Raw genomic sequence first — 24,547 nt, forward strand, 5'->3', positions numbered from 1 at the left:
AACTATTAGTTTGTTTGTCTGCTCCAACTTTTTGGACATAACCAACGCTGCAAATCGATAACCACAAATTTGCTCCATGGTTATGCCTGAATGCAAGTTAGTTAGAAATATTTGCTGGATCACTTTGTATCTATCACTAACATACAAATGCTTGTGTTTAGGTTTATTATTGTCACGTGTTCGTAGGTACAGTGAAAAGCTTTGTTTTGCATGCTATCAGATCAGATAATACTCTGCGTAAATATATTCGTCAAACCCAAGTGCAAAGGGGAAGATGCATAGTGCAGAATATGTTTCTCGGCTTTGTGGCGCACCAATTCTTTGGACAAAGTCCAATGTCCGCAATAGTGGTAGAGGTGAATCGGGCAATACCCCAGCTTATGGGCACTGTCTGATTTCACCTCTACCCCAATGCATATGGTATCTCAACTTTTATACCATCAGATTGAAGAGATTAAGATGATTCCCTGTACTCCTCTGGGACAGGGAATACCAAGGATTCATTGTCACCTGAGTGAAGAATACTTCTGTTCCCTCTCAGTCCTCAGTGGCCTAATCCTTGTACTGAAACTGAGCAGGGTTCTCCACTCTTTAGCCAAGGGAAATATTCTTGCTCCATCCAGCCTGTTAAGCCCTTTGAGAATTGTGTATATTTTGGCAAGATCTCCTCGCACTAAATTCGAGAATTTAATCCTAGATTACTCGAGGGAAAAACCGACATCTATACAGAGATATAGAGCATGGAAACAGGCCCTTCAACCCAAAGAGTCCACGCTGACCAGCAATCACCCCATACCAAACACTAGCGTTATACTACGCACTACGAACAATTTACAATTTTTTTTAACCGAATCTTAATTAACCTACAAACCTGTATACCTCTCTTTGGAGTGTGGGAGGAAACCGGAGCATCCGGAGAAAACCCGCGTGATCATAGGGAGAACATACAAACTCCGAAAGGACAGCACCCATTGTCAGGATTAAACCCAGGTCTCTGGTGCTGTAAGGCAGCAACTCTACCACTGTGCCATCTCGAGAACATCTGGTGAATTTTTGCCGCACTCCCTCTCTGACAAGAATATCCCTGGTTCTTGCAGGTTTCCAGAACCGTAGACAGTAAACCCCTGCAACAGCAAACCTCTGTACAGTGGATTTTGGTTATAGCGGACTGAGGCTCCTGTGGCACGGCCCCATCCACTTCTGCCAGTTACCTAATGAGCTGGCACAATGTGGCGCGAGCTTCTGGTTGTGGTAATGGAGAGAGCGAGCAGCATGACGGTGTCGTGAGTACCGGGCCCATCCCCGGCTCACTGCGTGTTGGGCCGGGAGCTATGTGGCTTTCAGGCCTGTCAACTCCCACTGGTTTAACCCCTCAACATTGAGTTTCTTCCCTCCCGGCCTTGGGTTAAACTTTACCCCCCCCCCCAACTCGATTATTGCGGACCTTCAGCAATAACAGACACCAGGCCCCCCCACCCCCCCCCACCCCCCCTCTACTCACCTTTGTGGTCCATTATTGCGAGGGTTTACTGTAGCGAGGTTGTAGTTGCTAAGATATTATTGCTCTCTTTGGTCAGTGAGATTGGACAACATACTTGAATTTGTTTGCTCTAGTTGCAACTAATATGGATTGAAGATTAACCAGTGTTTAAATATGATTTGGGCCTTATCCATCTGATTGAATCACACGCATCTTTGAGAATTTGCCATTGAAGCAGAAGGATACAGAAACGCAACTGTACAAGCAAAGCACTGCTGATTTCCATCCTTGCGATGGGACGCCATTTGACCTATCAACTTTATGCCAGCTCTCTGAGCAATCCCTTACCTTTTGCATTTCTCACATGCTCATTATTCCCCAGCCTTATTATTTTTTTTCCATTTACTTACGTAAGAGGGGATTTACAGTAGCCAATTAATTTAAAACCCAGCACATTGGAATGTCAGTGAAAATCCATTCCAAGGAGACCACTCCAAACTCCACACTGTTAAAAGCAGACTGTGTACAAGAGCACAAGATATTGTGTAAAGCCTAGTCTCTGGAACTGCGGCAGCTGTATGAGATACAGTGTGTGCAGGAAGGTACTGCGGATGATGGTTTACACTGAAGTTAGACACAAAATACTGGAGTAACTCAGTGGCTCAGGCAGCATCTCTGAAGAAAAGAAATAGATGATGGGTCAGGTCTGAAGAAGGGTCTCGACCCAATACTTCACCTATTCCTTTTCTCCAGAGATGCTGCCTGACCTGCTGCGTTAATCCAGCATTTTGTGTCTATCTTCCTGTACTAGATGCTGCGTTGCTGTGCCATCTAGATAATAAATTTGATACGGAAGTACTGGAATTGTTGACTAGGTATATGTAGGAAGGAACTGAGATGCTGGCTTATAACAAAGTTAGACACAAATGGTCTGAAGAAGTATTCTGACCTGAAACATCACCTATTCCCTTTCTCCAAAGATGCTGCCTGACCTGCTGAATTACTCCAGCATTATGGGTCTATCTCTGGTCTATCCATACTGATCAATAGGCTGTGTACATTTACAATAGAAGCTGCTTTTGCTAGTGCATACTTGTAGTTCTCGTACTCAATGACATTTGAATAAGTAGAAATTATTGACTATTTGGGATATGTTGCTTAAATAAACAATTATTTTGCTTTCAACATTCAACGTGGGGAAATATTGTCCCATTTTAATCAATCTTTCCAATTTGCAAAATGTTGCACTATTTCTTTCCCCAGAAACTCTGTCTTCATGGGTTTGCTGGGAGCTTCCACACATTTAAGCTTTTGGAAAAGATTTGTCAGTTTATGTACAAAATCCAATCCACAGTCCATATTTCACATAACTCTACTTCACGCAAATGTCAATTATTTCTATTGAATTATGGTCTAGTATCTGGTGAGCTCTCTGGGACTCCATGTGAATGTTGTCTCAAGTCTGATTTGAGAAATATTGGTTTCTTTCTCATGCTCCTGAGCTGCACAAAAATGCTGGAAATACTCAAACCACAGCGTCTTTCCACAGAGGCTGGATTTCTTACCACCGCATCTGTGGAGAGGCAAACAATAATGTTTCGGGTCAATGATTTTGCAGATTTAATTTTTGAATTTCTCTGCCCGCATTCTTGTACAAAAACGCTGCTTATCCCAAAAAAAGGACATGAAGTGCTGGCGTAACTCAGTAGGTCTGGCAGGATCTCTGGACGACACGGATAGGTGATATTTCAGGGCAGGACCAATTTGAAGAAAGGTCCCGACTCGAAGCACAACCTACCCATGTTCTGTAGAGATGTGTAGGAAGGAACTGCAGGTGCTATTTATACTGTCAGCATCTCTGAAGAAGAACAATAGGTGACGTTTTGGGTCGGAACCCTTGTTCAGATTGATTCTCTCGAGATGCTGCCTGGGCTGGCTGAATTACCCTAGCACTTTGTGTCGTATTGATTGTCGCCTCTTGTTATACTTGAATGATTTCTCTGTCAGCGTCTTAATTTCTTCCCATGACAGCTCAGGATATAGCCTGTTTCGGGAGACTGGCGTCGGTCTAATATGTTGGATATCATCCCCTCAGAGAGACTGAGGGACTTGGTTCTGGAGAGGTTGATGGTGGTCACGTTGATCCTTTCAGTGAGTTTGCAGGATTCTGCAGAGGGCATTCAACAACTGTGGAGGATCTTAACTTGCATAAAAACTGAGCAAATTAGCCTAGCAGCAATAATGTGCAAGATGAATTCATGGAATGTGTATGGATCAAATGAATGAGGTTACTTGTACCTTGGAATGTGGAATGAGGAGGTTTTGATAGTTAAGGTGCCTTTGAGGAGTCGAGTAATGGGGATGGCACAGTGGCAGAGCGGTAGAGTTGCTGCCTCACCACGCCAGGTTCGATCCTGACTCTGGGTGCTGTCTGTATGGAGTTTGTATTTTCTCTCTGTGACCATGTGGGTTTTCTCCAGGTGCTCCAGTTTCCTCCCACGTTCCAAAGTGGTGCAAGTTTGTAGGTTAATTGGCTTCTGTAAATTGTCCCTCGTGTGTATGATAGGACTAATGTGAATGGATGATTGTTGGCCGATGTGGGCCGAAGGGCCTGTTCCCACACTGTATCTCTAAACTGATTTAATGAAGGAAGAGTGTTTGATTGTCATATATACCGGCAATGGAACAATTAAATTTTTGCTGCAGCTTTGCAGGCCCATGAGCACAATAATGCACAGGTTAAAGTATAAGAATCAATAATACAATGAATTAATAACCATAAAGCTAATAACCATAATAAAACAAAACAAAAGTCTGTAGTGCAATCAAAGACAATCATAATGGAATGAGGGGAATCGTCATAATAAAATTTTACATCAAGATTGTCCTATTTTTAGTTCCATCTATAACTAGTTTTGTATCCGAAAAAATCAAATGATGAATCTGTGAGTTTGCTATTGTAGACTGTCATGGCTTTTAGTTAACACACTGGGTAATAGTTGAAAATTTAATGAAGGTTTGCAGGTGAGGGGAAATGCAGGAAGTGATCTGACCATAACAATAATGATGCATTAATCATTCTCCTGTCGTCTAATTCAATATTTGTTTCCAAATGCAGTGATACTCAAGAAGGGGACATTTCAGAAGTTAGCATAAGAAAACCAAGGCATTGCTAAGGAAAAGTAGAATACAACAATAGAACTAAAAGAAACATTGACTAACAAAAGCTTTCCGAGATCCATAGAAAGGAAAAAAAATAACAAGTTAATGGGATTATTTCACTGACAAAGCTTGGAAAAACTATACTGAGGAATACGGGAATGCCAGAGAAATATATTTTCTTTGAAAGAAGCTGCAGAACTTCCCTGTGGCCATGGAGTCCTGCTTGTTTAGAGTAAATGAGATGCTTAAAGAAATTAGCACCAATGAAACACCAATACTTGTGAAATGAATGGGATGCTGGACTTAATCGTAATGACTCTATAACCTATGTGGTTGGCTTTTGGAGGTAGCTGTGGAGGTGGTGGGCATATGAGTTGTCATCTTACAATGTTCCTTAAATTGTCGAACAGTTACTGAAGGTGGCCAAGGGCACACCATGATTTAAAGGTGACATGGAGAAAATGGATCTAAGTTCATCTCATTTGCTTGCATTTGATTAATCAGCGTCTGCAATTACTTGTAAGAAATTTGAACTTTATTGCCTTCCATCACAGTGATGAATGTGGAATCCTCTGTGATGGATGTTTATGTTAACTTTTATGTGGTTGTGTGTATTGTTGCTTTTCATTTAGTATGGCTGTATGGTAACTCAAATTTCACTGTACCTTAATTGGTACATGTGACAATAAAAACTGACCTTGAAACCTTGTTTCTAAGGTTTATGTGCAAAATGCAGGCAAATGGGGCATTTTGTTGGCATGGACGAGTTGGGCCAAAGTGCTAATTAGCCTGCAAACCTGTACTTTTGGAGTGTGGGGAGAAACTGGAGCACCTGGGGAAAACCCACGCGGTCACAGGGAGAACGTAAAACTCCATACAGGCATGTAGTCAGGATCACACCCTCGTATCTGCCGCTGTAAGGCAGCAACTCTACTGGTGTTCCATGGTCTGGTTTCTCCTGATGCACTTCCTCTTCAGGAGAATACATTATCACTTCCTCTTTCTGGTTCCATTGCAAATCTGTAGAAAATTCTGAGCAGATAAAGACATGAAGTGTCACGAACATTAATGTCTTGAATTTCTGACTAAAATAAATAATGACATTGAGTGGGTTCATTTCCAGTTTTGTTTATTAGAGCAGCAAGTGTTTGGGATTTTTCCACCAGTCAATTTCTGGATACAAGAATGTGGTCGTTGAATGGGTTCAGATATGATTGAGGCTCTACGACTTGCATAGTTCCCAGTTGGACTTGTGCCTCCATACTCCTGCTCCAATTCCTTTCCCACGGTATTCAGTAGCACTAACTGTTAGCTGAGGGGCACAGGTCAAGAGGCATTCTGATGATGAATGGTGCCAAAACCTGGTGACTCTTGCACGTGGTCTCTGTGAACTATTTCTATAATTTTGTTCAGTTTAGAAATACCGTGCAGAAATGGGCCCTTTTGCCCAACAAGACCAGTGATCCCCAGACACCAACACATTAGGGCCGATTTAAAATGATACCAAGCCAATTAACCTACAAACTTGCAAGTATTGGGAGTGTGGGAGGAAACCGGAACTCCCAGAGAAAACCCACGCAAGTCAGGCGGAATATGTACAAACTCCTTACAGACAGCACCCGTAGTCAGGGTCGAGCCTGAGTTTATGATGCTGTAAGGCACTCTCCAAAGACGTGCACATTGATAGGTTAATGGCTTTGGTGAAATTGTAAATTGTCCTTGGTGTGTAGGACATTGTTAGTGTACGGGGTGAGTGATGACTCAGTGGGCCGAAGAGCTTGTTTCGGCACTGTGTCTCTAAGCTAAAAATCTAAACTAAACTAAGCAGGGGAGTGATTCATGGGTAAGAGCACGTAATAATTGAACAGTTTTATAACCTTACAAAAGCTCCTTTTTTCCAAGACCCAATTTCAAACTTGGACGGTGGCCTCTGCTTGGCCCTAGACACAAATAACAAGGTTATTTTGAACTTTAGGCTGTCTCCATCCATTCCCCTGTGTGTCGAGAGTATAAAGGTGCCCTTTACACCGATTCCATATAGTCAAATCAGCAACCTCACTCAAAGGACTCCAGATGATTGGATTGGAGAATGGAAAATGCCAGAGTCACTCACTTAAGTAGGAAGTTGAAGTGTGGCAAGTTTGTGACACTGGAGGCCAATTGGCCCATTGAATCCATGCTGTACCGAAGATTTGCACATCTTCAAGCACTAGAGAGATTAGGGAAATCTCCGGAAGACATTCACATGGCAATAGATCCCTCTGAGAAACTCCCACCAGCTTCCGACCAACCGTGGATAACCCGGCACAGTCTCAACAGACTGCAGACAGGCATAGGGAGGAGCAAATCGAACATGCTGAAGTGGGGATATACTGAAGATGTGGCAGACTGCGAGTGTGGGCGGGGCCTCCAGACTATGGAACATCTCCTGAGCTGTGACATGCTGCGTGACACACGCACTGTACAGAATCTTGCAGAGGCCAACCACGTGGCACTACAATTTGCTCGCTATTGGCAAACAGTTGTGTGATGACACAAAATAATAATATTAATCTTCAAGCACCTCAGCCGCTCTGCAAGGCATCTGTCTTCATTAACGCATTCAGATACTCGAGTGTTTCCACCTGCATCCTTTCCAGGCAGCGAGATTGCCACATACTCTGCATGAAAATATTTCCCTCTTCTAATTCTTTGCTCTCATTTAAATCTCTGCCCTGCATTTAATTTGACACAGAAATGAGTTCTTCCAATTTGCATGCAAGCCTGCTCATGCACCCCTTTTATCATGTGCCTGTTTTCCCATTACATCTAAACCTCCTAGCCTAATCTCATCTTCCAACACAGTCGGTGGCTAGGCATTGGTGCCTTTCAGTAACACGCTGTCTCTCCCAGTTGACTGTGCCTGAACCCCTCTGTCAGTGGATCATCAACTTCCTGACAGGCAGGAAGCAGCATGTGAGGCTGGGAAAGCACATCTCGGTCCCGCAGACCCTCCGTATAGGAGCACTGCAAGGCTGCGTATTCTCCCCTCTCCTTTACTCTCTCTACACCAACGACTGCACCTCTACAGACTGTCAAGCTTCTCAAGTTTGCAGATGACACAACCCTGAGTGGACTGATCCAGGATGGGGAGGAATCTGCCAACAGACAGGAAGTGATACAGTCCTGGTGCCTTCGTAACAACCTGGAGCTCAATGCTTTTAAGACAGTGGAACTGATTGTAGACTTTAGGAGAACACCCCCTCCCCTCCCCCCACTCACCATCAACAACACCGTAGTCACATCTGTGGAGTCATTTAAGTTCCTTGGAACCATCATCTCCAGGGACCTTAAAAAGGCCCAACAGAGGATGTACTTCCTGCGGCAGCTGAGCAAACACAATCTGCCACAGGCAATGATGGTCCAATTCTATACTGCTATCGTAGAGTCTGGCCTCGCCTTCTCCATCATGGTCTGGTTTGGCTCAGCCACCAAGCACGACATCCGGGGGCTGCAACAAATCGTTCGATCAGCTGAGAAGGTTGTTGGCTGCAACCTTCCCCCCATTGATGAACTCTACACTGCAAGGGCCAGGAAGTGAGCGGGCCAAATCATCTCTGACCCCTCTCACCCTGGCCACAAACTCTTTGATGCACTTCCCTTTGGAAGGCGACTCTGGACTGTCAAAGCTACCACAGCCAGACATAAAAACAGCTATTTTCCATGAATAGTAGCTCTACTCAATAACCCAAAAAGTCTGTAGTCTCTTTTTGCTCTGGTTTATTTTATTCACATGTTGAAACTGTAATGTTGTATTCTTAATGTTTTAATGTTTTATGCTTTATTCGTAATTGTTTACTCTATGTAGCATTATTATTTGTGAGCGAAGCACCAAGACACATTCTTTGTATGTGTACATACTTGGCCAATAAATTATTCATTTATTAAAGCAGCAACCTAACAATCTTTGAATACATTTCCAGTCTAACCTCCCTGATCTTATTCTGTATCCTGACTAATACAGCAATGCAATGTGCTTTGTTAAATGACAACAAGGGGCAGTGGCAGAGCTGCTGCCTTACAGTGTCAGAGACCTGAATTCGATCCTGACTGCAGGTGCTGTTTGTACAGAGTTTGTACATTCTCACTGTGACCGCATGGGTTTTCTTCAGGTGCTCCAGTTTCCTCCTGCACTCCAAAGACTTACAGGTTTGTAGGTCAATTGACTTGGGTAAAATTGTAAATTGTCCCTCATGCGCAGGATAGTGTTCGTGAACAGTGATCGCTGGTCAGCATGGACTCAGTGGGCTGAAGGGCCTGTTTCTGCTCTGTATCTCAAGTCTATACTGTGTAAGGGTCCGTAGTCACACACTCTGGGGCCCCTCTGTTCCCCACAATTCACGGTTTTACTCCGAAAGCACAATTCCTTACTTTGTTAGAGATCTCCAAATGTATTAGAAACAGAAATAGCTGCAGAGATTCAGTAATAGTAGTGGCACACTTTCAGTTGTGTTAAAAACACAAATAGCTCGAATTGCTCAGCAAGTCAAGCAACATCTATTTAAAGAGAAACAGTTAATGTCTTGGGTCCGGGACCCTTCATCAGAACCCTAACATGAACTCGGACCAGAAAACCTTGTACACTTCTCAGGATTTAATACCGTTTTCTACTTCTCTGATTAACAAGACAATCTCCATGCTCCAGCCTTTGAAAGCTTCTCTCCTCCGTCAACGGCACTAATGGCTAATTTTAGAATCGTCTCCAAACTCCTTTCATGCCCCCTTCATTAAATAACTTCATGCGTTCATAAGTCATAGGAGCAGAATGACACCATTCAGCCCATTGAGTCTACTCCACCATTCAGTCACGGTTGATCTATCTTTCCCTCTCAACCCCATTCTCCTGCCTTCTGCTACCTTTGACACCCTTGCTAATCAAGAACCTGTCAACCTCAGCTTTATAAATATCCAATGATGTGGCCTCCACCGCCATCTGTGGCAATGAATTCCACAGATTCAGCACCCTCTGAAGAAATTCCTCCGCCTCTTCTTTGTAAAGGTATGTCCTAGACCCTGGTCCTGGACTCTCCCACTAGTGGGAACATCCTCTCCACATCCTGTCCTTAGTTCCTTCTCTAGAATTATCTGTTTATCCAGTTTCATTCAAATTAATTTCTACTTTTTGCAAGGCTACATTGATGATTTTCGTTCTGCTTGTCTTTTTTTTAAGCTTGCTAATTTTGCTTTTATTGGAGCTTAAACTCCAATTCCAGACCAGAAATATAATCCTGCAAAAATAAGGCTCTGTCCTTGGACAGCTCCCAATTTCCCTCCCACTGTGCGCACTTGAATTTTTCAATCTGACTTTTCTCTCTGTGTTTTGCAGCATTCCAGGTCTTCTACATTGAGGTTCTTGGGTTCTGTGGATCCCACAATGCACCGGGTTGTAGTACTAAGGGGTTTGAATTTCCTGAATAATAACTGGGATTGCCTGTCCATTAGAATTCGGTAGAATTTTAATGACGTGTTCAAGAGAGCTTTTAGACATGGTATGTAGTCAGACCAAAGAGGATAGGAGCATCATTGGACCTCTGGCAAAGAAACCAGTCCAGTGGAGGGTTTGTCAGTGGGGGAACATTTTAGGAATTGTGGCCATACCTCCATATGTTTCACAAATGTAATGGAAAAAGGTGGAAGACGGAAATAAATGTCTTTAATTGGGGAAAGGCCAATATCATTCAAATAAGGGAGGACCTGGCTAAGGTTGACTAGGAGCATCTACCTGCAGGCAATGCGTCTACCTAGCAAGAAGCATTCAAAGGATTAGCATAGATTGGGGCATCTTGGTCAGCATGCTATGTGACTCTATGAAGAACATTGGAATACATTTCTGGTGAATGTGTTACAGTAGCAACATTTGATTTGGAGCCAAATTGGAATTAAGTATGGATTGCAACCAGTTTAAAATGTTGTGACATTTTGCTTCAGAAACATTTGTATGTTGCCAAACTGTTTCAGATGACTAATGGTACAGACATACAGACTCCCAAATCTGAGCCTGCTAAGCAAATTGATCCGATTGGGATGAATCTGCTCGGTGATCATTATTTTGGAAGATGGTTTACTTGAGTGACTCAAATAGTTTATAGCTAGATATTGATGTAATTTTTCCATTCCCTTTTTATTGGATCTAATGCAATTCATGAATCGCTTTCAAGGCAGAAGCAAGCACTGCAGAAGCAAAATAGCTTGCAAATGAAAAGCCGAGCAGGTGTGGAAGTGTAATGATTCTCTCAGTACCAGTTCTTAAGCAAATGTAGCTTTGGTATAGTTTTTGTTAAAATACCTTCAACAGTAATGGAGCTGCTGCCTCACAGCACCAGAGACGTAGGTACTATCCTAACCTTGGGCGCTATCCGTGTGGAGTTTGCACGTTCCCCTCTGTGACCATGTAGGTTTCCTCCAGGTGCTCTGGTTTCCTTCCACATCCCAAACATGTGTGGGTTTGTGGATTTAGGGCCTGTCCCAGTTACGCGATTTTTAAGGCGACTGCCGGCGACTGTCAAAGTCGTAGCAGATCGCCAAAAAAATGTTCTTTTACCCTACGACAATGACCACGACAATGCCGAGTCAGGTCGATACAAGTTACTTTTTTTGTGAAACTAGCACCTGGCTGAGATTACAGATGCCAATTAAAGGAAACATCGCAAAATTCCCACGCTTACCTGACCGTCAAACTGTCGCCTCCAATCTACCTGTCAAATGTCCTGACGGTAAATAAGTTGGTTAAACAAAACAATCTTCTGGTATCTTCAAATGCCTTTTCTCAATTTAATATTACGTGCTTCTATATGCATCTGCGACAACCTAGCAAACCTGGGGACAGCATGCGACAGCGCCCGCAATAAGCTACAATTCCTGGCGACAAGCCAGCTGTCGCCGAGAAATTTCAAGCAGGTAAATTTTTCCACGATTTGCCGAGATCCGCTACGATTCATTGAAGACTCCTCACGATCATGCCCGCGACACCCCGGCGAACGTTCGGTGACAGCCTAGTCGCCGGCAGTGGCCTTAAAATCGCCTAACTGGGACAGTGTAGGGACATACGGATTGGCGGGGGGGTCTCGAACCCTCGGATGGGCTAACAGGTCACGTGGTGCGGGAGCGCGAGGTATAGTTGTGTCTGGCGCCAAACTCGAGAGATGAGATTAGATTATATTAGCTAGTTAAGTAGTGTGTGTCCAAAGTAAGTGCGTGGCGCATTGTCACGGTTTTTACCAAGAATAAAGTCTTTTGATAATAACGCTCGTTTTGGACTCACTACAACAGTCCCTTTAATTGGCATCTGTAAATTGCTCCTGAGTTGGAAGGGATGAGAAAGTGGGATAATGTAGAACTAGTGTCAATGGGTGATTGATAATTGACATAAACCCAATGGGCCACAGGGACTGTTTCCATGCTGTATCTCTAAACTAAACGGGCAGATGCTGAGAAGCTTCACCACCCACAGGGTCTCTTTGAACCAGTGATGTTCTGTGTAGAATCAAGGAACTGCAGAAAATAGTTTACAAAAAAAGACACAGTGCTGGAGTAACTCAGTAGGTCAAGCAGCATCCTGGGAGAACATGGATAGGTGACGTTTCAGGTTGGGACATTTGTTCAGACTGAAGAAGGGTTCCCGACCTGAAACGCTACTTATCCATGTTCTCTAGAGATGCTGCCTGACCCGTTGAGTTACTCCGGCATTTTAAGTCTAGTTCAGTGTAGAACTGATCAATGACTTTCAAGCATCTGCTTCTGCGAACCATCTTGGGGACCATTACTTACTGAGGGCACAATATAAACACAAGCTATTGTGAATAAGAACAGGAATAAAATAGGGTGACAGGTAGGTGCGGGAATGGGAAGAAATAGCATGCAATTCTTGATTTGACTTTTAGACTTTAGAGATGCAGTACGGAAATGGGCCCTTTAGCCCACAGAGTCCACGTCGACCAGCGATCACCATGTACACAAGCACTATCCTACGTATTAGGGACAATTTTACAACTTGCCTAAGCCAATTAACTGACAAACCTGCACATCCTTTGCTGTTCTGTATTATGGAGCATTATTGCTGAGAATTGGAGGAAAGTGCAGTAAAAACTTTTCTTCAGCCTCTCCAAAATGCATGATGGCATGGTGGCGCAGCGGTAGAGTTACTGCCTACAGCGCCAGTGTCCCGGGTTCAATCCTGGCTATGGGTGCTGTCTGTGCAGAGTTTGTACGTTCTCACTGTGACTGGGTAGGTTTTCTCCAGGTGCTCCGGTTTCTATCCACACTCCAAAGATGTACAGGTTTGTACGTTAAATGGCTTTGGTAAAAATAATCACTTGTCCCTATTGTGTCGGGTAGTGCTAATGCTCGGCACAGACTCGGTAAGCCGAAGGGCCTGTTTGATTGCTGCATTTCTAAGTTCTAAAATAAAGTCTAAATAGGATAATTTGATGTTGTTAACCATTTAAACTCTACTTCCCATTCCCATACCTGACCTTTCTGTCCTTGGCCTCCTCCATTGTCAATGTGAGCCCACACACAAACTGGGGGAACAGAACCTCTTACAACCCAAAAGTATCAACATTGAATTCTGCAATATCAAATAATGCCCCTGTCACCCTCCTACCTAAACTAATCCCCGCATTCCCCATTTTCCGTTTTACACCCCCCCTCTCTTTCACCCTCCCTGTCCAATTCCACCCATTTCCCACCCCCCAGCTTTACATTTCTTTCCTCTTATCTGACATCCCTTGGTCTACTTTCCACCTCTAACCTTTGTTGCTTACTCTACCAAATCTGACAATTGTACCCCTATCACTTGCCAGGCTTTGTCCTGCCCCCACCTCTCCAGCTTTCTCTCCCAACTCGTATGTCAAAGGAAGGATCCAGCCCCAAAACGTTGCATGTCCTCTTCCATTCACAGATGACCCAGCTGAGTTTGCAGTGTCGGTAAAGAGAATTGGGGTGTGTAGGAAGGAACTACAGATGCCGGTTTTAATCAAAGACGGACACAAGAAGCTGGAGTTACTCAGCAGGTCAGACAGGCTCTCTGGAGAAAAGGAATAGGTGATGTTTTGGGTCTAGATCTGAAGGGCAGAATTGGGGGTCTTATCTTCTGCAGCCTCTAGGTCAGCTGCTGGAGGTGGCCCGGGCACAAAGGCTGAAGGTGGCCGGGAGAGGAGAGGAATGAAGGTTCACTGGTTGATCTGGATGGAGGTGACGGCTGCAACAGGCTTTTATGGTCAGCTGCAGCTGGAATCTTGAAAATGGCACCAAAACCTGCCGACTCAGTGGGCTGTTTCTATGCATTTGTTACCTAGTCTGGGGTTGTACTTATGTATGGCAATAATCTTACTGATCTGTATGCAAATAATTTCACTGTTGCTTGGTACATGTGATAATAAATAGAACCATTGAAACCTGCTGAATAATGAAAGGCCTGGATAGAGTGGATGCGGTGAGGATGTTTCCAGTAGTGGGAGAGTCGAGGACCAAAGGACATGGTCTCATAATAAAGGGATGCACCTTTAAAATAGAGGCGAGACGGAATTTCTTTAGCCAGAGGGTGATGAATCTGTGGAATTCATTGGCACAGACGGCTGTGGAGGCAGTAAATGGATATTTTTAAGGCGGAGATTGAGAGATTCTTGATTAGTAAGGGTGTCAGGGGTTATGGGATGAAGGCAGGAGAATGGGGTTGGGAGGGAAAGATAGATTAGCCATGATTGAATGGCAGAGTAGACTTGATGGGCCAAGTGGCCTACTTCTGCACCTTTGACTTGTGGGGGAAAAAACCCCACCACTGAGCCACTTTGTGTTTTGCTCAAGATTCCTACATCTGCTGTCTCTTGTGTCTCTGACTTGAGGTCTTGTTTTGGTGCAAAGGTTTGCCCCCCCCCCCACTGAGTGTGACCGCAGATTTTTCACCCCCTCCTTTCTGCGCAGGTTCCCACTCCGGAGATCCGGGCTCACAGCTTGTACTTCGACCTTTCAGCCTATGGGGTGGAGTTTGCCTCTTGCAACAAGGAAGCACCGAGCTCGCAACCCTCTGCCTTGAAGCCCGGCTCCCACCTGAAGATCTATGGCACTTTTCGGAACCGTTACATGGCACTTGCTTGCCCAACGACCGACTCCAAGGTGGTCAAATTCCTTCGTCACACTCCAAACTCCTCGGTGAGTAGAAGTCAAAACCCTCCTCTTCACCTTTCACTGCCCTTCTGTAGAATCATTGAATTATCAATGATTTGCTTGATCCAGTAATAGCATTTACAATTTTTAATTCAAGCACAATGGTTATACCGCATCAGAGCTAAGCATTAAAATATCTGCAGACCTTAACTGTATACTGAACATATCATAACTAACAAAACAAAACAAACAAACAAACTATGGGATTACAACTAAAAGATGAAAGAGTGAACATATATTTAGATTTTAAAGTTACAATGTGGAAACAAGCCCTTTGGCTCACTGAGTCCGTGTCGACCAGTGATCACCCCATGCTCTAGCACTATCCTACACATGAGGGACAACTTTACCAAAGCCAATTAACCTACACATCTTTGGGATGTGGGAGAAAACTGGAGCACCCAGAGAAAACCTACACATTCACAGGGAGAAATTACAAACTCCGTCCAGACAGCAATCTGTAGTCGGGATCGATCCCGGGTCTCTGGAGCTGTGAGCAGCAATTCTTAACGCTGCGCCATTGTACTGCCCTAAACTAAGGTTTGAACCTGACAATGGGTGCTGGCTGTTCGGAGCATTACATTTTCCCCGTGACCACGTGGATTTTCCCTGGGTGCTCCGGTTTCCTCCAACATTCCAAAGACATATAGGTTTGTAGGTCAATTGAGTTGGTAAGATTGTAAATTGTTCCTTGTGTGTAGAAGGTGTACGGGGATCGCTGATCGGCGCGGACTCGGTGGGCCGAAGGGCCCGTTTCCTAGCTGTATCTCGATAACTAGAGAAGGATGGAGTTTGCTGTTTCAAACGAGTTGGCAGAAATTTCTTCACACAGAAGGGCAAAACTCTGGAACTCTAGAACTTGCAGAAGGCAGTGAACTTCGTTATTAAGAATATGTAAGAAAAACTGGGATATCCCTTAATGGCTGTCGCATTTGTGATATCTGAGGGAACAGGTGTATACAGGGTATTCAAGTGGATGATCTGCCATGATCAAGTTCAAGCAAGGCTGAATGATCTCCTCTATCTGCCGCTTCCCTCTGCCTCCTCGGGTACAAGCTCTCTTCAATGTAGGAACAAAGAACTGCAGAGATGCAAAGAAACAAAGATGCTGGTTTATACGAAAGATAGACACAAGGTGCTGGAGAAACTCAACGGGTCAGGCAGCATCACTGGAGAAAAAGGATAGTTGAGGTTTTGGGTGGGGTCCGAATCCTGAACCTGAACTGAAACATCACCCATCCTTTCTCTCCAGAAATGCTGACTGACCCTTTGAGTTCCTCCAGCACCTTGAGTCTGTCTAGGACCCCTCTCTTTAAATTCATCTCCTCTGATAGACTTAAGAAAGAAATGGTTGTTATTATCCGAGTGGCAATAATTTCGACGTGTGCTCAGCGAAGGCTATTGGTTGTTCTGTGCTCTTATCCTTTAAATCGAGGTAAAATCTAGCCCCAGGGAATCGACCATCGAGAGCTGCAGAGCCCTGGTATCAAACTTTGCCTCTTGGACAATGTTTAGTTGCGTCAAGCAGTCTTCTGAATAATGAGTGTGCAGCAGGGGGTAATGGAAAGGGTCGATAAATAAATGTTGCAGCTACACTTTAACCACCCTGGGCTTTCTGCCCGGTTTCAATTCTACCTCGCTCTGCACAGCTAATGCAGCACAAGTGATAAATCGTAAATTGAGTTTCATGGTACCTTAATTGGTACACGTGACAATAAATACCCTTTGACCCTTTGACCCTTTGCACCTTTGCACCTTTGAACCTTTGAAAATGGATTGATTGAGTGCTGATTTGACGTGTAGAAAGAACCCATGGAACAGCTTGCATCCATCCATTCGCATTGATAAATCTGTTGTTCGTACAGAATCGTTGATGACGTCAGTCTGCTCATTGACTGATTTATTAATATATCATCTATAGACAAGTGCGCACGCCCAGTTACCTAGTAACCATTAGGTAACAAACACTCGGAAATAATCTGGTTTGAAAAGGAGAAATCTCTTCAGAAATTGGCCAACAAATTATGGATGAATGAAGAGGGGAGCAGAATTAATTCATCTGTTTAATTGATCAGTTAATTCAAAAGCTCGATGTGCATTCATGTTGAGTTTCATGGAATTTCATGAAGCGTTTTTTTGTAGCCAAGTGGTATGTGATGTGGTGGCTTCAGTATTAGCTTTTTCCCAGGTGGTTTAGGTGTCTTAGCCAACTGGGCCAGTGGTTCAATGATACTTTATTGTCACATATATCTTGGTACAGTGAAATTCCTTTTTTTTTGCATACAAATCAGTAAAAATCCTACTCTACTTAGGCACAGTTGTACTCTTAAGTACAAGAGTAGTAGATTGCACTGAGTCAGTACAGAAGAGTTGCTGTATTTCCAGCACCATTTTGTGTGATTAAAGTCTGAGTTTGAATGGCCTGAACTATAGGGAGAGGTTGAGCAGACTAGGACAATATTTCTTGGAGCACAGGAGGATGAGTGGTGATTGAAAAATAGAAAAAAAGATGTAGAAGTAGGCCATTCGTCCCTTCGAGCCAGCACCACGATTCAATGCGATCATGCCTGATCATCTAAAATCAGTACCCCGTTCCAACAGTTTCCGCATATCCCTTGATTCCTTTAGCCTTAAGAGCTAAATCTAACTCTCTCTTGAAATCATCCAGTGAATTGGGCTCCACTGTCTTCTATGGCAGAGAATGTCACAGATTCCCAACTCTCTGGGTGAAAATATTTGTCCTCATCTCAGTCCTAAATGGCCTTCCCCTTTTTCCTAAACTGTGACCCCTGGTTCTGGACTCACCCAACATGGGGACCATTTTTCCTGCAAGTCGCCTGTCCAATCCTTTAAGTTTTATGTTTTCTTTACATCCCCTCTCATCCTTCTAAATTCCAGATGATGGTTATGTTATAGAGGTGTCCAAATCATGAGAGAAAGAGACCGGTTAAATGCACAGAGTATTTTCCCAGAGTAGAGGAATCAAGAACCAAAGGACATGGGTTTAAGGTGAGGGGTGGGGAAAGATTTAATAGGAACCTGAGGAGTAACATTTCACACAAAAGGTAGTGGGTGTATGCTGGAAGAGGTAGTTGAAGCAGGTACTATTGCAATGTTAATCACAGGTACATGGATAGGACAGGTTTAAAGGGATATGGGCCAAACACTGACCTTTCTGTCCTAGGCCTCCTCCATTGTCAGAGTGAGGCTAAATGCAAATTGAAGGAACAGCACCTCATATTTCACTTGGGCAGCTTACAGCCCAGTGGTATGAATTTTGATTTCTTTAACTTCAAGTAACCCCGACATTCCCTCTCTCTCCATCCCTCTCCCACCCATGCTGCACCAGCTTCTTGTTTTCACCCAACAAACAGCTACAATGGCCTGTTCCTCTATCATCGTTACATTTTTTGCATATCTATCATTCATTGTTCTATATTTCTACATGGTCGTCTATATCTCTTGTTTCCCTTTCCCATGACTTTCTGTCTGAAGAAGGGTCGACCCAAAACATCACCCATTCCTTCTCTCTAGAAATGCTGCCTGAGTTACTCCAGCTTTTTGTGTCTATCTTGGGCCAAACGCAGACAGGTGGGACTAGTGTAGATGGGACATGTTGATCGTTGTGGACAAGTTGGGCCGAAGGCCCCGTTTCCACGCTGTATGACTCTCTGACTCTATGGTTAAGTAGAAAGCTATGAATAATGTAGAGTCTTAACTTTGTCAAAAAGGGCCATGGTGGCAGCATTGGGTCTGGGCTGCAAGATCAGCCTGGCTTGGTGACGTTGTTGATGTCCTCCACTGCTCAGTGCTGCTGCAGGCCATAGTCGATCCATGCCTTTGGCCACTTGGAGCAGCGGCTGATCTAATCAAGGCCCAGGTTGCAGCAGGGCCTCCAGTGGCCCACTCCACCAACATCATGACCCGGACACATCCACCCATGTACGTGCCATAACTTGCCAGATTTTGATAGATTATCTTCCTTGCAGAAGTTGGGGGAGGTGATTAATTACTATTTTAATTCACCCTGATTGATGCCTCCTTCTTGAAACGTCTTTTGTGTTCGGCATAGGCGGTGAATGTACTGAGCTGGATTGAGAATTGGTTATGGGACAGAATGCAAGGATTAGAATATAATGGTAGGCAGTGAATAGTGGCGTATCACAGGGATCGGTGCTGAGGAATAGATTATTCATAGTGTAAGAAAATAACTGCAGATGCTGGTACAAATCGAAGGTATTTATTCACAAAATGCTGGAGTAACTCAGCAGGTCAGGCAGCATCTCAGGAGAGAAGGAATGGGTGACGTTTCGGGTCGAGACCCTTCTTCAGACTGATTATTCATGATCTATATCAACAATATGGCTGGAACAAAGCCTGGCACCCCACCTGCTTTCCAACTTTCTCCATCCCCACTACAATCATTCTGAATTAGGGTCCAACTAAAAATGGACCATTCCCTCCACAAATGCTGCCTGATCCACTGAGTTACTCCAGAACTTCACGTTTTATTCAAGATCCCAGCATCTGCAGTTCCTTGGATCCCCAATAAATGCAAGGTGTTGTGTAATTTTTTTTCTAATTGATCAAAGAGAATTGACAGTGACTTTGAATGTCCTGCCAATTGGGGATATTAAAGATAGAGTTGGTAGCAATACGGCCAATGTTTTCCTGAATGTAATCAACACAAACCACTTGTTTGTTGCATAAGATGAATAAAGAAGACTTTTTATCCAAAGCAAAAGTTTTCTGGGAACATTTTATGGCTGACAGAATGCTTTAATGGATTCAATGAAATTTCCATAAGATTAAATAAGAGGCCTGGCCTCATTTTTCAATGTACAATGGCAACATTCAGCTTTGCTAAGATGCTTGTTGACTTTCGATTCTTTTCCTGTCAGTCCCAGATCTACCATGTGAGACAAGCTGCGTAAACTTGCTGACAATTTTTTGACAATTCCAAAAAATAAAACCCATGCAACTTTCTCGATGATCTCAATCAGCAGCCTGCCTCACATGGCAGATCACGCGCGGACAGGAAAGTTATCGAAAGCCAACGGGCGTCATGGGAAGAAGCTGACTGTTGCCATTGTCGAGTGAGAAATGGGGTCAAGCCGCAGTTACCGTAATCGGAGCTTGGCTGTATTCCATCTGGGTCACTCCTCTCACTCGCCCCCACGATAACTCCACAGAACCACGAGCTCCTGAGTTGGTTCTTCCCCAACCACCACCCCAAAAAGGACAGGTCACTTGGGGTGGCACAGCTGTAGGGTTGCTCCCTCACGGCGCCAGAGACCTGGGTTTGATCCTGACTATGGGGGCTCTCTGTATGGAGTTTGTACGCTCTCCCTGTGACCATGTGGGTTTTCTCCAGGTGCTCCGGTTTCTTCCCACATTCCAAAGACGTGCTGGTTTATAGGATAATTTGCTTCTGTATACTGTGTGCTGAAGGGCCTGTTTCCACGCTGTATCTCTAAAGTAAAGTCTAAATTCTAAGGCCTTAGATGTTCCTTTGACAAAAGGCACTGTCAACAATATAGTCTAGTTTAGAGATAAAACATGGCAGCAGACCCTTTGGCCCACCGAGTCTGCGCCAAACAACGATTCCCGTACACTAGTTCTATCCTACACACTAGGGACTATTTACAGAAGCCATGTAACCTATAAATCTGCACATCTTTGGAATATGGCAGGAAACCTGAGCACCTGGAGAAAACCCACATGGTCACAGGGAGAACGTACAAACTCTGCACAGACAGCACACATAGGCACGATCGAACCCATGAATCTTGATCCCTGCACAATCCTTTAAACCTTATCTCTGTCTCACCTTGAAACTATGTCCTCTATTCTTAGATATTTCCACCCTGGGGGGGGGGGGGGGGGGAATTCTGATTGAAATTTAAATATTTTGCATTCTTAACACTTTTTTCGACTGACTTGTTTCAAAAAAGAGATTTGAATAATTTACAAATTGGAATTGTCAGTGTTCCATTTTCGTTTCTCAAAATGGAAAATACTGCATAGCAATCTAACCCAGAAGCATGTCACCTTGATGTACTAACATGTCCCAGTGTTAATAGCCCTGAGCTTGACATGCAATGAAGATTAGACAAAGATTAACTACCTTGTTTCAAAGAAGTTAGTGTCATGAATTGTATAATTTGGACAGCGACTTGTATTAACATGGTGCCCTTCATTCCCCCTTTGAAATATTGCAATGTATTTTACAGCTGGTGAAATATGTGGTTGGTGTGGCAATTTATGAAATACAGCACTTGAACTGTGCACAGCAGTCTCTCTGAAGCAGCAAATCAAATAGTCAGTTTGTTAGTCGCAGGTTGAATATTGGCCTGGTCTCATTTAAAAGACACCATTAAAAGACAGGGCAGTACAGTGATAGAACTGAAGCGGTAGTGGTCTGAAGAAGGGTCTCGACCTGAAAAGTCACCCATTCCTTCTCTCCAGAGATGCTGCCTGTCCCGCTGAGTTACTCCAGCATTTTGAGTCCACCTTCTATTTTAAACCAGCGTCTGCAATTCTTTCCTACTCAGCAGTAGAACTGCTGCATCAAAATGCCAGTTTGTACGTTCTCCCCGTGACCGCTTGTGTTTTCTCCGGGTGCTCTGGTTCCCTCCCACACTCACAAGATGCACAGGTATGCAGGTTAATTGGCTTCGCCAGAAAAATTGTAAATTGTCCCTCATGTGTAGGATAGTGCTAGTGTACGGGGATTGCTGGGCAGCACAGACTTGGTGGGCGGAAGGGCCTGTTTCCGAGCTGTATCTCTAAATCGAGCAAAAAAAAAAATCTAATCTGATTAGAGATAACCAGTGTGACTTTATGCATGGGAAATTGATGTTTCTCAAACCTGATTAGCTTTTTGAAGCATTTGCCAAGAGGATTGATGAGGGCAGGACAGCAGATGTTGTCTATGTGGACTTTAGCAAGATCCCATATGGACACATTGTCGGAAAGGTTAGATCACACGGAATCAAAGTTGAGCTAGCCCTGTGGATTAATAATTGGCTGGAGGAAGGAGTCAAAGGGTAGTTGTGGAGGGTTGCTTTTCTGATCGGTGACCAGTGATGTTCCACAAGAATTGTTGTTTGTTGTCTACATTACGAGTTTGAATGGCAACGCAGTTCGCAAACTTGCAAATGACTTGCAAATTGGTGGCATGGTGGACAGTGAGGAAGGATATCTAAGTTTTACAACAGGATCTAGGGCAGTTAAAAAGGTGGTCGGAGGAATGACAAATGTAATTTAACTCTTGACAAGTGCGAGGTGTTACACTTTATGTCAAACCGGGACAGGTCTTGTGCAATATAATGGTCGAGCAGTAGAGGATGTTGTAGAGATCTAGGAGTACAGGTGCATAGTTCCCTAAAAGTGGTGATTCAAGTGGACAGGGTGGTCAAGAAAGCATTTGGCACTCTTGCCTTCATTGGGAAGGGTAATGAGTACAAAGGTTGGGACATCATGATGCAGTAAGACAAGTCATTGGTAAGGACACATGGAGACCACCAGGGGGTGCTTCACGATGCTTGCCTCGCCTACAGTCTGTCCTTTTTGTACTTTTTGTACTTTTTTTGTTATTTTTGGTAAGTTTTTAAAGTTTGTGTTCATGTTCTCTGGTTTGTTTTATTTGGGAGATGGGGGATGGGGTCGGGGAAACTTTTTTTCAATCTCTTACCTTGCCGGAGATGCGATTGTTTTCTGGATCGTATCTCTGGTCGCTCTGCGGCCTAACATCATGGAGCTGGAGGCCTTGCATAGGATCGACGCTCCAACGCGGCCTGCGGACTTTAAGATCGTGGAGCTCACAGTCTCGGGTTGAGACTGGTCGGGAGCTCCAAGCCGCACAACGTTGGACAAGCCCCGACCTAGGGTAGATCGCACGGCACGGGGGAGCTAAGAACCCCCCCTTGCGATGCAGGAGCTTGATTGCCCCGACGAGGAAGGCCCGCCGCCCGCTACGGGAGTCAAGATCGTCCCGTCAACGGAAGGTTAGAGGCCCCCGACCGCTGGAGGACAAAGAAGGGGGAGATTGAACTTTATTTTCGTCTTCCATCACAGTGAGGAATGTGGAGGAGTCACTGGTGGATGTTCATGTTAAAATATATTTTGCGTGTCCTGTCGCTTTTTATTGTTATGACTGTATGGCAAATGATATTCCTCGTATGTTGCAAAACATACTTGGCTGATAAAGTATGATTGTAATTGTGAGTACTGACTGCAGTTCTGGTTGCCCAGATGTAGGAACAAAATCATTAAGTTGGCAAGGCTGCAGGAAAGATTCATCAAGATGTTAATGGGACCTTTGGGTTTGAGTTATAGGGAAAGGCTGGATTGCTTGGACTTTTTCCTTGGAGCATAGGAGACTGAGGGGAGACCTTACTGAAGTATACAAACTTATGTGAGGCATGGATACGGTGAACTCTCTGCCTTTCTCCCCCAAGGTAGTGGATTCTAAAACTGGAAGTCACAGGCTTAAGGTGAGCGATTTAAGACAGACCTTGGGGGCTACCTTTTTCACTCTGAGGGCAGTCTGCATCAAAGATAATAGAGCAGAGCAAGATAGACCACTCGACCCTAAAAACCGTAATATGTCATGGCGCCATTTTAGTAGGCAGAAACTTGCAGAAACATTTAAAAAGAAAAATAACAAAAATCTGTGAATTGATAGATGAGATATATTCTACATTTTAATGGTATCATCACACATGCTGTTCCCCCAAAACACTGATTACACTGCGAGAGGCATAATGGACGGTGGGTTTTGCCTACTAAAATGGCTCCTTTGCGTACTACACTTCAGTATAGGTGATTTCGACGGAGTGGTCTATCTTGCTCCGCATCCAGAATGAGCTGTCAGAGAAAGCTACAGGAGCTGATACAAGTATGACTTTCAAAACACATTTAGACAGCTATATATGGATAGGAAGGTAGACACAAAGTGCTGGAGTAACTCAACAGGTCAGATAGCGACTCTGGAGAAAAAGGAGAGGTGACTTTTAGGATCGGGACCCTTTTCTATTTTTTAGATGACCCCTTCTCCTGTCTCCGCCAATCCTCCTCCTCGTGGACTCTCCTGGACAGCATTCTACCCTCTCTAGACCTTTTCATTTTTTACGGCCCCCCCACACTGTGGACAGGAGGGGGTTAGAGGGACGAATGTATGCAACTGGGATTGTTTGGGTATGCTAACGGGTGGCCTAGACACATTGGGTAAAGGGCCTGCTTCCTTGCTGTATAGCTCTATGACAGGGCCAACAATATCAAAATATTATGTGAAATATTCCACCCCTTTTGGATATCTGCTTAATGATCTTACAGCTGGAATTCCATTTTAATTGTAAAATTGCTTAGTGTAGTTCTGGTCAATCTTTTCAATCTCTTGCCGCTCTTGTGGTGTGCCTTTAGAGCCAAAGAATTAACCAGATGTCTTCAGTAGGTGCATGTACACAAACAAGTGTTTCGAGCAATCCCGATGCATCGTTGTACCATATAGGTTTTCAGCCCAAACACTCCCCATGATCAAAGCTGGGCATGCATGCAGTAAACTGCGAGCAGCTTTAAATAGTTAGTGACCACTAAAGCACGCAACAATCCTTAACCTCCATCCAGCTGTGCTGAAGTGACCATGACATGTTCTGGAGCATTAAAAGTAGTGCAGGATCTTTGCTCTCTCTTGATGTG

At 44.1% G+C, this 24,547-nt stretch overlaps 1 protein-coding gene across 2 annotated transcripts in view; it reads left to right on the top strand.

The window, feature by feature from the left end:
* The window catches only part of LOC144594836 (uncharacterized), a 70,102-nt gene that overhangs the window by 35,214 nt on the left and 10,341 nt on the right, over window positions 1-24,547 (top strand). The window contains exon 3 of one of the 2 annotated variants that reach the window (XM_078401740.1): window positions 14,603-14,830. The exons of the other annotated variant lie outside the window; for it this stretch is intronic. Within the exon in view, the coding sequence (XP_078257866.1) occupies window positions 14,603-14,830 (228 nt within the window). The remainder of the gene's footprint in view (window positions 1-14,602; window positions 14,831-24,547) is intronic. 2 annotated transcript variants of the gene reach the window in all.

The sequence above is a fragment of the Rhinoraja longicauda genome, chromosome 6 (assembly GCF_053455715.1).
Source record: "Rhinoraja longicauda isolate Sanriku21f chromosome 6, sRhiLon1.1, whole genome shotgun sequence".
NCBI classification, from domain to species: domain Eukaryota; kingdom Metazoa; phylum Chordata; class Chondrichthyes; order Rajiformes; family Arhynchobatidae; genus Rhinoraja; species Rhinoraja longicauda.